This window comes from Rhincodon typus, chromosome 3, assembly GCF_021869965.1.
Source record: "Rhincodon typus isolate 14 chromosome 3, sRhiTyp1.1, whole genome shotgun sequence".
Taxonomy (NCBI): domain Eukaryota; kingdom Metazoa; phylum Chordata; class Chondrichthyes; order Orectolobiformes; family Rhincodontidae; genus Rhincodon; species Rhincodon typus.
In genome coordinates, this window is record NC_063334.1 from 46,046,340 (window position 1) to 46,063,726 (window position 17,387).

At 40.5% G+C, this 17,387-nt stretch overlaps 1 protein-coding gene across 4 annotated transcripts in view; it reads right to left on the reverse strand.

The window, feature by feature from the left end:
* Window positions 1-4,987: 4,987 nt before the first annotated feature.
* Window positions 4,988-17,387, reverse strand: part of frem1a (Fras1 related extracellular matrix 1a) — a 284,482-nt gene continuing 272,082 nt past the window's right edge. For 3 of the 4 annotated variants that reach the window (XM_048595363.1, XM_048595364.1, XM_048595362.1), the window contains exons 32-35: window positions 11,442-11,618; window positions 8,228-8,343; window positions 7,297-7,382; window positions 4,988-5,263 (exon numbers count right to left, since the gene is read on the reverse strand). In XM_048595363.1, coding sequence (XP_048451320.1) covers window positions 5,064-5,263; window positions 7,297-7,382; window positions 8,228-8,343; window positions 11,442-11,618 — 579 coding nt within the window. In that variant the 3' untranslated portion in view covers window positions 4,988-5,063. The remainder of the gene's footprint in view (window positions 5,264-7,296; window positions 7,383-8,227; window positions 8,344-11,441; window positions 11,619-17,387) is intronic. The other variant, XM_048595365.1, reaches the window with a different exon arrangement.

The following is a 17,387-nucleotide window of genomic DNA, read 5'->3' on the forward strand; positions in this document are numbered from 1 at the left end:
GGGATGGTAATGGTGGTGTCTGGGAGATTGTCAGTAAGATATGATTCTGTGAGTATGACTATGTCAGGCTGTTGTTTAACTGGTCTGTGAGACAGCTCTCCCAACTTTGGCACTAACTCCCAGATGTTAGTGGGGAGACTTTGCAGGGTCGACAGGGCTGTTTCTGCCATTGTCTTTTCCGGTGCCTAGGTCGATGCCAGGTTATCTGTCCAGTTTCATTTCTTTGAGACGTTGTAGTGATTTGTACAATTGAGTGGCTTGCTGGGCCATTTCAGAGGCAATTGAGAGTCAACTACATTGCTGTGGGTATGGAGTCACATGTCGGCCAGACCAGGTGAGGGGTGGCAGATTTCCTTCTGTGAAGGACATTAGTGAACCAGATGGGTTTTTCCTACAATTGATAATGATTTCATGGTGATCAGTAGATTCTTAATTCCAGACATTTTTTTCCCTAATTATTGAATTCAAATTTCACCATCTGCCATGGTGGGATTTGAACCCTGGTCCCCAGAACATTAGCTGGGTTTCTGGATTAATAGTCTAGTGATAATACCACTCAGCCATTGTCTACCCTGTTCCACATACAACAACACTGAGAGTATCTCACACCTGATGATCAGGTTTTTACCCATAATGGAGAGAGACCCTTGCTCCCATCTGCTTAGTTTCTGGCTTGCTTTGATGACCTGCTCCTCCCAGGTCTAGGTGTGCACCCAGCCCCTCCAAACTAAGTACCTTGGCACCCAAGGCCAGTTCAAACTGATCGCAGGTGTTCATGAATCTACACACTTACAGCAGATCCGAGCAGAAAATGGCTATGTAATCCATGTACAGGGAGGCTTCTTCTCTCAGAATGCTCCTAAGCTCTGTGCCATCCTCTATTGGATGCACTTCCTCCTGCTTATCACCAGGGGGTTCTTCCTCACTCCACTGATCAGTTGTGGTGATGAGCCGACTTCTCCCAGAATGCTCCTCAGAGAAGTCTCTCTGCCATCCTCTATTTGTGCTATGGAAAGTTTCCACCTACTTTGTTTTGAACCCTCTCAACTTTGAACACCTCTATTAAATCCAGTCTTAACTTTCTCTTCTTGAAGGAGAACAATCAACAAAATCTCAGCACTTGACTTTTCTCTCTGGAACTGTTCTTGATTTGCTTATGTGCCTTTCTAATGCCTTTGAATCTTTCCCGAACAGTGATCTCTAGAATACTTCCATTGCAACTGAACCAAGTGTTTTCACAATTACTTTCTTATTCTTGATCCTTTTTTAAGAAGTGAACTTACCAACTGATACTAAGCTATCCATTCCCGAAGATTAAACTGACTAAATAGTCTTATTAGAAGTCTTTAAAATTCTTGTCTTTATTTTCAGATCCCTCCATAACCTGATCTCTGTCCCCCTCCAATTCTGTCCTTCTGCCTTAATTCCTCAATTAGTAGTCACGGCTTTAGCAACCTGGGCACTGAGGTCTGACACTCCCTCTTGAAAACCTTGCTGCCTCTTCACTTCCCTTCTGATTTCAAAATCCAGGACTTTGATCAAATCTTTCAGTTAGTGGTCTGAATATTTCAATATGGCTTGGTATCAAATATTGCTTGATAACAGTGCTACAAAGTATATGGTTCATCACTTGAAATGTCACAATATTCAAGGCTATGGGGCTAGTGCAGGAAAGCGGGATTAGTGTTGATAGTTCGGCACATGATAGGCTGAAGGGCCTCATCTGTGCTGTATGGCTCTATACATGCCTTGGAGAAGATGGAAGTTGCTACTTAAATCTAAGTTGTTATTGAAGGGTGGTATGTTGGTGAAGCAACGGCAGGAAAAGATTATTGTGCAAAGGAAACAAAATGGATGGTATTTTCAGTTGAAACCACAGGAAGGAAGCAGTCTCTCATTTGTGCTGGTCATATGGAATCATTTCCCCCTTAAAAGCTTAAGTGCAATCATTACTAGGGGAGATGCAAGATGAAAAGGCTGTCACAGTGGTTAAGTTATGCCCTTAGCTTATGGGTCCACCCATGATAGAAGCTATGGAAACAGCAGTGGACAGGAGGCTTGAATGCTTGCTTGAAAGAACAGAATAGTGCCCAAGGAGTAAAAAAGAAAATTGACTCACAAGCATTATTCTGAAGGAAAACATAGAAGAGAATGCAAGCTGCGCTCTAACTAAGAAACGAAGAATATAGTTAATTTCCTCATAACAGTACTGAGAGATGTGAATGGCACACTGCATGCAAATAATATCACTGTGTGTGGTTCCAAATCAATAGCCTGCCTGACTTGTTGAGCTAGATGGGTGGGAGTCATAAAATCATAGAATCTCTACAGTGTCGAAACAGGCCCTTTGACCCAACAAGTCCACACCGACTCTCAGAGCATCCCACCCAGACCCATCCCCCTATAACCCACCTGATCTACACATCCCTGAACACTATTGGCAATTTAGCATAGCCAATCCACCTTGTTTGCACATCTTTCAACTGTGGGAGGAAACCGGAGCACCCGGAGGAAACCCACGCAGACACATGGAGAACATGCAAACTCCACACAGTCAGTCACCCGAGGGTGGAGTGGAAAGTTTCTCTTTTTTTCATCAGGAGTGCAAAGGTAGGAAGGGGGAATACATCTTTTTAGAGGTGCTCTCTGCATATCAAGAGTAACATAAGATGGTACTACTCCCTTTGAGACTCTTCAGCTGACATCCAAAATCATTCTCAGGAAGGATCACTTGACCCAAAACATTAACTCTGATTTCTCTCTACAGATGCTGCAGAACTTGCTAAGCTTTTTGCAGAGATTTTTGCGACATCTTTAGCCACTGGTGAAGTTCTGGAAGAATGGAGCATTGCTAATGTTGTTCTACTGTTTAAGAAAGATAGCAAAGACAAGCCAGGAAACAACAGTCCAGTGAGCCTGACATCAGTGGTAGTAAGTTATTGGAGAGGATGCTGAGGGACAGGATCAAACAACATTTGGATAGTCAAGGACTGATTAGGGATAGTCAGCATGGATTTGTGCGTGGGAAGTCATTTCTGACAAATCTTTTAGAATTTTTTGGATAGATGACCAAGAGGATAGATGAGGGTTGGACAGTGGGTGTTGTCTATATGGACTTTAGTAAGGCCTTTGACAAGGTCCCACATGGCAAGTTAGTCATGAAGGTTAGGTCGTATGGGATCCAGGGAGAGCTAGCTAATTGGATTCAGAGTTGGCTCGATGGTAGGGAGCAGACGGTAATGGTTGAAGGTTGTTTCTCAGACTGAACGCCTGTGACTAATGGTGTGCCACAGGGGTTGGTGCTGGGACATTTGTTATTTGTTATTTACATAAATGATCTGGATGTGAATATACAAGGCATGATTAGTAAGTTTGCGGATGATACAAAATTATGAGGTAGTGTTGATAGCGAGGAAGGTTATCAAAAATTACAGAGGGATCTGATCAGATGGGAAAGTGGGCTGAAGAGTGGCAAATATAATTCAATAGAGATAAGTGTGAGGTGTTGCACTTTGGAAAGTCAAACCAAGGTAGGACTTATACAGTAAATGGTAAGGTCCTGAGGAACAGAAGGACCTAGGAGTACAAGTGCATATCTCGTTGAAAATGGTGTCACAGGTGGACAGGGTGGTGAAGAAGTCATTTGGCATGCTGGCCTTCATCGGTCAAGGTATTGAATATAGGAGTTGAGATATTATGTTATGGTTGTATAAGTTGTTGGTAAGGCCACATTTGGAGTATTGTATGCAGTTTTGGTCACCCTGTTATAGGAAAGACACAGTTAAACTTGAAAGTGTGCAAAGAAGATTTACAAGGATGTTGCCAGGTCTACTAGTCCTGAGTTACAAGAAGAGATTGGCCAGGATAGGACTCTATTCCTTGGAACGTAGGAGAATGAGGGGTGACCTCATTGAGGTGTATAAAATCATGAGGGGCATAGATACAAGTAGTCCTTTTTTTCCCAGGGATGGGGAATTGAAAACTTGAGGGCATAGGTTAAAGGTAAGAGGGGAAAGATGTAAGAAGGGAAAGATGTAAGAGGGACCTGACGGGCAACTTCTTCACGCAGAGAGTAGTGCATATCTGGAATGGGCTGCCAGAGAAAGTGGTTGAGGTATGTACAATAGCAACATGTTAAAAAAAAAAAATTGGTAGGTACGTGGATGGGAAGGGTTTAGAGAGCTATGGAATAAACGCAGGCAATTGGAACTAGCTGAGTGAGCACCATGGTCAGCATGGACCAGTTTGGGCCGAAGGGCCTGTTTCCATGCTGTATATCTCTATGACTCTATGACTTTTCCAGCAATTTCTGATTTTGTTTCAGATGTATAGCATCCACAGTTCTTTCAGTTTTCATCCAAAATCATTCATATGTACAAATAAGGGACCTAACACTTGATTCTAGCCCTGCTTCTACTTTGGTTTATCCTGTGATTGTTAGTGACAACACTAAGTGCCTCCAGAAAACCAGCTCTGAACAGTACGTTTCTGATAAAGGGCAAGTACTTTCCACAATCCCCACTGCTTCTGACAGCTTTGAACTAATTTCATTCCAACTCTTGCCTTCCAACCTATCTCTTACCGAGAGATTGAAATGTATATGCTCTTACCTTAGCACTAAGGTCTGAAGACAAAATCATTGGCTGCTCGAACCTCAAGATTGGAGCATACACAATTTCCCATTTTATCTCCTGGTGTTCTTGAAAACCTGTGGGAGTTCTCTTTCATTTCAGAAACCCAAGTTTTTTTTATTACTTTATACTCATTTGAAAACATGGACAAATATTTAATAATGTCCTCTTGGTTAATATCATATTTGATTTAGAAAATGTTCAAACTCTTAATTATTGCTGTGAAGCTCTTATAGTTAGTTCTGGTGACCTGAAACCATTGCTTAATTGCTGGCATCCCTCCAATATTCTGCCATAGATCTATGCCAATACAGTTACCAGATTTTGCAAAAAAAATTAAAACTTTATTGGTGCACTTCAATTTATTGCAAATAAATATTGTTGTACTACAATATATACATGTTGACAACAGTATGAATATCTTTGTCTCTATTAATGAACAGAGCACATGTAGTAATGTGGTTTGCCCCACTTGCAATTTTTCACCTGCCACTTCCCTCTTCTGCTCACTAGAACACAGTTTTTGCCTTTCTTCCTTGAAGTGGGAGGGAGGCCTCGCTTCCAGTTTGTGAAAGACAAATGTTCTCCTCCAGCCCAATTCCATTTGCCTGGGCTGATTCGGTCATTGAGTCCTGAAGAATTGAATTAAAGTAAATAACTGTCAGTGGTTGATGGCAGGTTGTTTAGATCCAGACTGACAAATTTCTATTGGATGAGTAGACTAGATTGTAAAAAAAATCTTTGATGTAAAAAAATCTTTGATATAGAAACTTTTAAAAAGCTGTCAGATATAAGCAATCTATAATTAGCAGACCAGATTTAGGACCCAAAATCAGCATTGCGCCATCAAGATTAAATTACTCTTTATTATTGGATGTCAACATACTTACCAGTATTGCTGAGAAAAGATACCTGATGTCAAACATTTTTTGTCCTATACTCATCAGGACAGAATTATAAGAACACCAAATATCAAAGAGAACAATATATATTCATAGATTATAGTTTCATAGATTCATAGATTCTTACAATGCAGAAAAGGCCCTTTAGCCCATTGAGTCTGCATCGACATCAAAGGTGCACTAATCCCAATTTCCTGCACTTGTCCTATATCTTTAAATGTTATGATATCTCAAGTGCCCAAACAAATATTTTTTTTAAAGGTTGTAAGGTTTCCGGCCTCCACTGCCTTCCCAGGCAGTGCATTCCATATTTCCACCACCTGCTGCGCAAAACCTTTTTTTCCCAAATCGCCTCTGAATCAACCATCCCTTACCCTCAAACTATGCCCTCTCATGATTGACCTCTCAACCAAGGGGAACAGGTCCTGCCTAGCCGCCTTGTCCATACCCCTCATAATCTTATGCAGCTCAATCACATCCTGCCTCAGTTGTCTCTGCTCTAAAGAAAACAATCCAAGCCTATCTAGTATCTCCTTATAGCACAATTTCTCCATCCCAGGCAGCATTCTAGTGAACCTCCTCCACCCCCTCTGGTGCAATCACATTCTTCCCATAGCGAGTGTTTGAGACAAAGAATGCTGATTGGTTGGCAAATGGATTTGAACACCATGAAGATTGCATCAGGGAACAGTTGACCCTAAACTTTTGGTATTACCTCCTCATTTCAAATTGAATTTGCTCTTAATTGCTTGCTGAATTTGCCTATAAAAACACCTACTTGGCTCAAATGCAAACAATACTGGCCTCACCAGTAATACTCATATAATTGACCTTAAATTTCATCATAATTATCTTCATTCATTACTCACAGCACTCCCACGTTTTCATTTCATTTTTACTTCTTGAGCCCCATCCTCCCTTTTCCATACCCTTGAAGTGGCTTTGATACTTATTCTTGTCCCAGAAAGAGATCAGCTCAATTCTGTCTTTTGTGAGATTGTCAAGAGTGACAATTGCTCAACATGAGAACTGTCAGTAAGCAGGTACTGCTATTGTAGCTGTTCATGTGACAGATACACTGCAAAAACTTTGGCACAAAATTGGAATGATGCATGTGTAACATCATGACTGATATATTTTAGCTTTGCTTTCGAATATTGTCTGTGTTTTTGTTTGTAAAGTTTAGAGCATCTTCCAAGAGGTCCAGTTCCTGAAGTAATTAGGAACATACTGATCTCAAAGATGTGCTGGTACACACCACTGTATTGATTGCTTTCGTTTCTCACCACAACATTACCAGGAATGAGGAACAAGCTGATAGAATTTTAAAAGTGCTATATTTTACGTGACTTTTCTACTTCATTTGTTATTGATAATGAAAAGAAAAAATGACTAACATAGTATCGGGTAAGGATGCTAACTCATTCCCTGCACATTACTGCTCCTCTCCATTGCTGCCCATCCTTGCCCTATTAACTTCAATACTTCTCCAATTTCTTAACTGATGATTGAGTGAAGAAAGGGAGGGTGTGTTGGAAACTATAGGATGGGGATTGACTGTAATTCATTACAATATTTGTGCTAATTGTAGTTATTAAGTGCTTTAAAGTTAGTGAAATCTTACAGCCATTTATTCATGTTATTTATAAGCTTATCTGAGTTGCTGGGTAATGTCAAACTATGAACTGAGGTTTCATACAGGAAATTATAACATAGTAACATTCATTGATTGCCAATATCACCCAGAAAAGGAATAGTTGTACCAATCCAGAAAGAACGTCTTCCACTGAAGTCCCACAACCATTCCATGTCTTGTTTTGAAATGACACTCACAAGGTTGCCATGGTACCTGTAGAGATAATTAAGGACTCCACTAAAATAGAAACTTTCAGTAAGCATTAAAATTCAAAAGAAATGATCTGAATGGTGAGCAGTGGCAATAGAAGCAATTGTCAATTAGCATTTTTCATGAAAGGTTGTTCCTAATTACACTGTTTGAGATCACACCAGCTTTCAACTAACTTTGGCTGCATTGGTGGCAGTAAAAAGGTGAGAACAGAATAGCTGGTTATGTTGACCACTACTGCCTGGCAGGGAAGAGCAGTGAAATCAGATATCAAGTGGTGCAATTCAGCATCACCATGTTATTGTTTATGGTTTACTGCTGCTCTGTGAATGTATCATTAGCAACAGCTCAGGAATGATTTATTTTCCCAGATAACAATAGCTAGAAACTGTAACATGAGATACGTAAAAATAGTTCGTAAGCTTGGAAGGTCTTTTACGATTGAATCTGCCATTTCTGTTGTTGCATCTCCAACTACAGGCACTGGAGAAGGATCACCGTACTCAAAACATTAACTCTGCTTACTCTCGAAAGATATTGCCAGACTTGCTGAGATTCTCCAGCAATTTCTGATTTTGTTAGATACACTGGTTGGTTGTTCACAGATCACGTCAATGGTAGCAAATTAATGGAGAGATGAGATGATAGGGCATGCCCGGACAGACTGGTAATTCACAAATTCAAAGTAATCCTAAAATTAAATGGTCTAAATTAATATTTTACACATACATCCTTGAGGAGCGATTACTGAGCTTGACGCTTAATGCTAACTGGTGCTAACTTCTGCTGAACGTTATCATGCAAGAATTACAAGCAACCTAATATACATTATTCAGATGAAGTCTTACTTTTGCTTGCAGGCTCTGGCTGCTCCAGTCCAGGTTGCCTTTTGTTTAGTGTTTAGATAATAGCATCTATCATCATGGTAGGTCCACCCAAAGGGACATTTTTTGAAACTTAGCTCCTAAAATTTAAAACAAAAACTGAGATTGTCAATATTCATTCTTTTGGTACATGTTTTCTGCTTATCACACCAACATGCAGCAATGACAAATTCAGTGCCTGGTTGAAGTATTGGTTTGAGGAAACACCCTCAAAAAGCTTTGTCTTTCAAGTGGCTGAGAATTTGGCAATGATCAATGTTGCCTTGAAGGCAGTGATTACAGAGTTGGAAACAAGCAATCTTCACCTTGCAATTAGTGAAGGCACCAAGTATGGCCAGAACAACGCCACTGCAAACTTTGCATAGATAAACTGTAATGAGGAAAATCAACGCCATTAGTGAAATAACCAGCAGAACTAGCTTTTGCCAACAGAAGCAACAACTATACAAAGATTAAACTAGATGCGAGATCAGAAGCATTACTAAACTGCATCCTTCCTGCATGACATATTTCCTTCTTAAAAATGTGGCAGTATCACACAGCTTCCCCCTCTTTAAAGATTTTTTCTCGCATTCAGGAACAAAGCAATTGGTCATGAAGATGTATTTCTGTTATTCCAGGCAAGTTAAAATATGGTTCAGAAAATAATAAAATTAAATAAGAGCAAATAATCTCAAAATGGTGAGACAATGATATCATAGTATTCTCACTGGACTAGTAATCAAAAAGAAAAACCAAAAGAACTGCAGATGCTGTAAATCAGGAACAAAAACAAAGTTGCTGGAAAAATTCAGCAGGTCTTGCAGCATCTGTGAAGGAAAAAACAAGAACAAAGAAAATTACAGCACAGGAACAGGCCCTTCGGCCCTCCAATCCGTATCCTCTATCTAAACCTGTCACCTATTTTCTAAGGATCTGTATCCCTCTGCTCCCTGCCCATTCATGTATCTGTCTAGATACTTCTTAAATGACGCTATCGTGCCCGCCTCTACCACCTCCCTGGCAATGCGTTCCAGGCACCCACCACCCTCTGCGTAAAGAACTTTCCATGCATATCTCCCCTAAATTTTTCCCCTCTCACCTTGAAATCGTCACCCCTAGTAATTGAGTCCCCTATTCTGTGAAAAAGCTTCTTGCTATCCACCCTGTCTATACCTCTCATGATTTTGTAGACTTCAATCAGGTCCCCCCCCAACCTCCGTCTTTCTAATGTAAATAATCCTAATCTACTCAACCTCTCTTCATAGCTAGTGCCCTCCATACCAGGCAACATCCTGGTGAACCTCCTCTGCAGCCTCTCCAAAGCATCCACATCCTTTAGGTAATGTGGCGACCAGAACTGTATGCAGTGTTCCAAATGTGGTTGAACCAAAGTCCTATACAACTGTAACATGACCTGCCAACTCTTGTACTCAATGCCCCGTCCGATGAATGAAAGCATGCCGTATGCCTTGTTGACCACTCTATCGACCTGCGTTGCCACCTTCAGGGTACAATGAACCTGAACACTCAGATCTCTCTGTGCATCAATTTTCCCCAGGGCTTCTCCATTTATCGTATAGTTCGCTCTTGAAATGGATCTTCCAAAATACATCACCTCGCATTCGCCTGGATTGAACTCCATCTGCTATTTCTCCGCCCAACAACAGAGTTAGCTTTTCGGGTCCGGAGACCCTTCTTCAGAACTGAGCATGTCTATGTGTGTTGGAAATTTTGTTTTACATACTTGACTGAGTTTTTTGAAGAGGTGATTGAAATACCTCCACAGAGGCCAGAATGCCGTCGCCAAGTCACCCTTTATTTACACGTGGGCATACTTGACACTGATCCAGCTTCCTCAGAGTGATCAGAACTTCTGACACTCCTGTTTATATGTCAGTTAGGACCCCCTGACTGGACCAGACCAACAGCCCCAGTCAGGGAACTCAAATTCTATGAGATCCATATGGCTGACCTTATTACAATCTCTATATCCTTCCCCTTGTGCACTTAAGAAAGACTGTAATATTTGAACTTTTAGCTTTATTTCCTTTCTTGCTACTTTAAATGAGAAAGGTGTCACTCTACCATAATTACTGCAATGTTTAACTTCTACCTTTGTTCTTTCTTTCTGTCTTGTTGTTAAGAATCTATACCTAGGTACTTGTACCTAAGATGGTGCCTTTTGTGGCTACATTATACACTTTTCACTGCACTCCTGTACTTTTGTACTTGTGAACACACTCTTTTGAGCTGTCTTATTGACAAAGACACATGGATAAAATACTAAAGCAAGTGTTTGTCAGCAAAAGGCTACATCATGGTGGGAACAAAGAAGACTAATTTTAAAGCTTTAGTCCTGCCCTCTCTATGCTACAACATGCAAGGGTCTGGAATAGGGTGCATACAGTCTGAATAACCAGGGCCTATATCTCTAGGGGGACCAGGCTTTATGGCTGATTAGCCAATCATTTAGGATTGTCAATGTCCAAAGCAGTCAATCTGGCATTTAGATTATCCCGATCGATGAACTAATTGTTCTGAACCAGAGCAATGATTGGCCAAGTAGCAGGATGTGGCAGTTCAAAAATCACTCCCTTCTTGTACACCTCGAGGGATTCTGTCTGGGCTTTAATACTGAACATTGCTAAATCTTCATTCTTCTTTGGACATAGCTACAGGTTGTGCAAGGGACGGTTGGTTGCAGTTGATTCTAAGCATGTTCCCCTTGTTCACCTCTTACACCAGTAAGGGGGCAGGCTCCTCCTCAGGATTGACAGTGAGTAACATTTGTCAATAAAATTAAGATGGTAATGTGGGCAGAATCATACCTGCCAAAGGCAGAATGACAGGGATGTGGGTGAGACACAGGAAACTAGAGACAGAAGAAGTCTTCACAAAATAAAAGTATTTAGCATGAAGGTGAGAATATTTGCCAGTTAACCATATTAGGACATTAAATATGTCAGCAAAAAGGACAAGAGATGCTGATAATCTGAAAGGAGTTCCAGTACTGGGTTCATATCACATCGATTGAAATCAACAAACTCCTTCCTAATCACAGACAAAATTGTGTGTTTCAACGCATTTACGATCATGTGAAAGAAACCAATAATCTTACCACTAGCAATAGGGTAAGAATTTTCAACAAGTGGTCTGGGGTAGGAAGTAATTCTTAGTTGCTTTAAAAAAAACCAACCTGTTGTACAGGAATCTGTTGTGAAACTGGCACTGTTGTGACTTTGACAGTCTGTGGAAGATTTGTTTTACCAGGAAAATGCTGTTGACTCTGGCTGGTGATCACCACTTTTGCTCTTCTATTGGACATTGAATGACTGTGGTCACCTCCAACTTTCAGTGCTATTAATCCATGGTACTAAACAGGAAGAGAGGAATTAATCAGAAAATTGTATACAGCGTTAATATGACAAAGCAATACATCAAGCTCAGATCCAGAATAAAATATTCCCCAGTTTACTCATTTCAGGGCAACATATTAGAAAAGAAATCCAATGTAAAATTTCCAGAAAAAAAACAAGTCTCAATGTGCTCAGAGATAGTAAGAACTGCCGATGCTAGAGTCAGAGACAACACAGTGTGGAGCTGGAGGAACACAGCAGGCCGGGCAGCTTCAGAGGAGTAGGAAAGTTGATGTTTCAGCCCGACCTGAAACTTAAACTTTCGTAAGTCTCAATGTGCTTCCAGATTTAAAAATGGCAAATGCCACTCCATTATTTCACAGAAGGCAGAAAAGAACAAATAACTCTGGACTCATCAGGTTAAATTAACTATAGAGAGGATACTGGAATCTATCATCAGAGACAAGTTGGACTACCCACTGAATAAAAAGTTAACTCTGATTTTTCCTTCACAGATGCTGCCAGACCTATTGAGCTTTTCCAGCAACTTCTGAGTACTTCGTGATTTTCTAGCCCATATAACATAACACAAAAAAGTCATGTCCTTGTTGAGATAGACATCTTGAATTTTACTTTCAACACTATTGCTTGGCTCCAATATCAAAGACAAGCAGAATGCCATACTTATTGATGTCATTCTTTATTTGCTTGTGGAATGTGGGCATTGTTGCCTGGCAAGCATTTATTGCCTGTCCTTAGATGCCCTTGAGAAGATGGTGGTGAGCTGCCTTCTTAAACCACTGCAGTCCACATGCTGTAAGTTGACCCACAATGCCCTTAGGGAGGGAATTTTGCGACTGTACATTACATACACATAACTGACTGATTTAAGCCATGGCACTGACTCCATTACAAAGAGACAGTAACTGAGGGGAAGGTGGATACCATTATACTGGAATGTCACATGTCACAATGTCATGTACTTAAAGGTACAGGCCTGACTGGTCTGGAATTCAATGCCATTATACAATACTCACCACTGCCCGCTGTTCACACATTACAATTAAGAAGTTCTGTCGGAAACAGCTCACCAAGAAAGCTGTGCCCTGCAGCAATGACATTCTGCAGTCAGCCTTAACATGATGATAGTGGGACTTCTGCCCCTCACTGGGGAGGAAGTCTCATCCCTGGAAGCTTTCAGTCAATCTGATTGGCCAACAACTCCAATCAGCATGAGAAGTTATGTAGATTGCAGCACAATGTTCCAAAAAGTCACAGACAAAGCAAGTAAGTGACATTAAGATCCCTGAAGCAAAGTCAGGAAGTGACAGGTTATGTATTGTTAGATGTTGGGAGTTTGTGAACACAGTCACCTAAAATAGGTATGAGTTCTGAGATAGGATCACTGGACCCAAATGTTATCTCTGATTTCTCTCCACAAATGCTGCCAGATCTGCTGAGCTTTTCCAGTAATTTCTGTTTTTGTTTCTGATATCCAGCATCTGCAGTTCTTTCAGTTTTTATCTAATATAGGCAATTGGCCATTTAGATGGAATTTTTAGATACCTTATTTAGTTTGTTAAGGAGCAGAATGTTCTAAAAAGACACAGATAAAGCAATCTCATTAAAGTTGTGGAGGCAGTATCCTGCTCTCCTGCTGAAGTGATAGGGAACTCTTCCCTGAATCTTCCTTCAATCTCGTCCAGTCCATATTCTTTCTGAAGAAGACAGCTCCCTAACTGCCCTCCAGTTCTGAGCACTTGTTGATATGCTACATTTCTAGTAGCTGGTAACTTATGCTGTGTCAATCACCCATTTCAATCCTTTCAGTCAAAAAGGACAAGGCAGCTACTCATCATGTCAGGATGAACATTCTCCACTTCTCCACCGTCATCTGAAGATTAGTTATCATTAGTTATCATTAGCAAAACTTCCTATTTCCAAACACTGCAATGATAAGAAGGTACATATGGTGCCAGATAAATCTTTTTGTCATCACAAAGTGACAACTATTAATGGTACACCAGAGGAATGGAAAGGTTTTAAAAAACAATAAAAGATGACCAAAAAACATAATGAGAAAGGAGAAAATAAACTTTGAGGGAAAACTTGTAAGTAATATCAAGACAGAACGCAAGAGCTTCTAAAAATAAATAAAAAGGAAGAGAAAAGCTAAAATAAATACAGTCTCTTTAGAGAATGAGGTTGGGAAATCCTAATGGGGAATTATTGGGGAGAGGAATTGGAATAAATACTTCACACCCATCTTCTCAAAAGAAGACTCTAATAGCATACTAAAATAACTAAATATTCAAGAGGAAAAAAGGACAAGAATTAAAATAATAACTTTCACTTGAGAAAAAATGCCACAAAAGCTATTGGGCGTAAAGATCCCTGAAGTGAATAGGATGTATCCTCGGATATTAAAGGAAATAGCTACAGAGATAGTGGATGTACTGATAGTAATTTTCCAATAATCCTCAGATTCTGGAAAAGTCCCATAGGACTGGAAAACAAGCAATATAACACATTTATTTAAAAAGGGAAAAAACAAAAAACAGGTTAACTACAGGCCAGTTTATGTCTGATATTGGTAAAACATTAGACTATATTGTAAACAATGCAATAGCATTTGAAAATGCATAATATGATCAAGCAGAGTCATGTCCCTTTTAGATCTTTCTCCTCTCATCTTACAAGTATGTCCTGTAGTCTTGAAATCCCCACCCCGGGAAAAGATATCTTATCTATACCCCTCATGATTTTATAAACCTCTATAAGGTGACCTCTCAACGTTCTACACTCCAATGAAAAAAGTCCCAGCCTATCCGGCCTCTCCTTATAACTCAAACCCTCCATTTGCTGCAACAGCCTAGTAAATCTGCTCTCAACCCTCTCCAGCTTAATAATATCCTTCTTCTAAGAGAGAAATACAGTGCTCCAGAAAAGGCCTCACCAACGTCCTGTACAACCTTAACAATAATGTCCCAACTCCTATATGCAAGGGTCTGAGCAATGAAGGCAATGTCCTTTCCCACCACTAAGATAAAACATAATTTTTGAAGTCTAGGAGATTAAAAGGAGCAAAAACATTATTTATTCCATAAACAGATACTATAAGCGGTAACTGGAATATAGTTTTCACGTAAAGGATTTTTATCCTTATTCTACACAAAGGCACAAACTCTTACGCAATCAATTGTCCACTGCTGGTTGGACAAGTAACTGTGTCTCCACGCTCAACTTTCACAATAGATCATTAAAAATCACAAATATCCAAAATGAATGCTGCCCAAATGAATAAACGGGACCTTTGCTGGATTCTTATCAATTGATGATGCCTTTACAATTCTCATTGCTCTGTGAAGCATATGATGGAGGAAGTCAAAACAGTACCATTTTGGATACTGTTGGGGGAGATGGATCACCAGGGGAAGGCGGCTGCAGCCAGGTTCATGGCACCGTGGCTGGTTCTGCTGCACAGGAGGGCAGGAGAAAGAATGGCAGAGCTATATTGATAGAGGGTTCAATTGTAAGGGGAATAGGTAGGCTTTTCTGCGGCCGCAAATGAGAGTTCAGGATGGTATGTTGCCTCCTTGGTGCAAGGGTCTAGGATGTCTTACAGCAGCTGCAGGACATTCTGGAGGGGCTTGGTTAACAGCCAGCTGTCATGGTGCATATAGGTCCAAATGTTTTAGGTAAAAAGCAGCATGAGGTCCTACAAGTTGAATTTAGGGAATTGGAAGTGAAACTAAAAAGTAGGACCTCAAAGGTAGTAATCTTGGGATTGCTACCAGCACCATGTACTAGTCAGAGTAGGAATGGCAAGATAGCTAAGATGAATACGTGGCTTGAAGGATGGCGCAAAAGGGAGGGACTCAAATTCCTGGGGCATTGGAACCGTTCTAGGGGAGATGGGATCAGTACATACTGGACAGTCTGCACCTGGGCAGGACTGGAACCAATGTCCTGGGGGAATGTTTGCTTGTGTTGTTGGGGAGGGTTTAACTAATATGGCAGGGGAATGGGAATCAATGCAAGAAGTCGGAGGGCAGGAAAGTGGGGAAAGGAACAAAAGACAGTTAAGGGAAAAGTCAAAGTGGAAGGTAGAGAAACCAGAGACAAAAGTCAAAAAGGGCCACATTACACCATGATTCTAAATGGGCAAAAATATTTTTTTAAAAAATGAGTCTGAAGGGTCTGTGTCTCACTGTGAGGAGCATTTGTAATAAGATGGATGAATTACCTGAACAGACAGTTACTAATGGATATGATGTAATTGGGATCATGGAGACCTGACTCCAGGGTGACCAAGGGTGGCAACTCAATGTCCAGGGTTATTCAATTTTCAGGAAAGATAGACAGAAAGGAAAGGGACATGGGGTAGCGTTGCTGGTTAAGGAGGAGATTAAAACAGTAGTAAGGAAGGACATTAGGCTGGAAGAAGTGGAATCTGTATGGGTGGAGCTGCGGAACACCCAAAGGGAAAAATATGTTAGTGGGAGTTGTGTACAGACCATTAACCAGTAGTTGTGATGTTGGGGAAATTATTAAACAGAAAACTAAAGATGCATGCAGTGAGAGGTACAGCAATTATTATGGGTGGCTTCAATCCACATGTTGATTGGACTCACCAAACTGGTAGCAATGCGATGGAGGAGGGATGGTTTCCTTGACCAATGTGTCAAAGAACAACTAGACAGCAAGCCATTCTAGACTAGGTATTGTATACTGAAAGAGGATTAATTAGCAACATTGTAGTGAGAGATCCTTTGGGGAGAGTAACCATAATATGGTGGAAGACATCATTAAGATGGAGAATGACACAATTAAATCTGAAACCAGAATCCTGAATTTAAAGAAAGCTAACTTTGATGGTATGATGCATGCTTTGGCTGGGATAAGCTGGCTAAGGATACTTAAGGGGTTAATGGTGAATAGGCAATGGCAGACATTTAAAGAACATATGAATGAACTTGAATAATTGTACATCCCTAACTGGCATAAGAGAAAATCAGGGAAGATGGATCAACCATGGCTAATAAGAGAAATCAAGGATAGTGTTAAAGCCAGAGAGGAGGCGTATAAATTGGCCTGAAAAAGCAGCAAACTTGAGGACAGGGAGAATTTTAAAATTCAGCAGAGGAGGACAAAAGGTTTAATTTGAAAGGAGAAAGTAGAATATGAAAGCAAGCTTGCTGAAAACGTAACAACTGACTGCAAAAGCTTCTATAGATATGAATTGGCCTTGATAGATTGGGGAGAGTTACTTAAAGGGATGACAGTGGATAGGCAATGACAAACATTCAAGGAACACATGGGGGAACTGCAACAGCTGTTTATTCCTGTCTGTTGCAAAACCAACATGGGTAAGAGGGCCAAATCATGGTTTACAAAGGAAATAAGAGGTAGTATCTGATCCAAGGAAGAAGCATATAGATTAGCCAAGAAAAGTAATAAATCTGAGGGTTGGCAGCAGTTTAGAATTCAGCAAAGGAGGTCCAAGGGATTGATTAAGAAGGGGAAAACAGGCTACGAAGTTAAGCTTGCAGAGAACATAAAGACTGACTCTAACAGTTTCAATACATACATGAAGAGAAAGAGATTGGTAAAGACAAATGTAGGTCCCCTACAGACAGAAATGGGGGAATGTATAATATGAGACAAAGAAATGGCTGAGGAACTAAATACATACTTTGGAGATAGTGGGAACTGCCGATGCTGGAGAATCTGAGATAACAAGGTATAGAGCTGGATGAACACAGCAGGTCAAGCAGCATCATAGG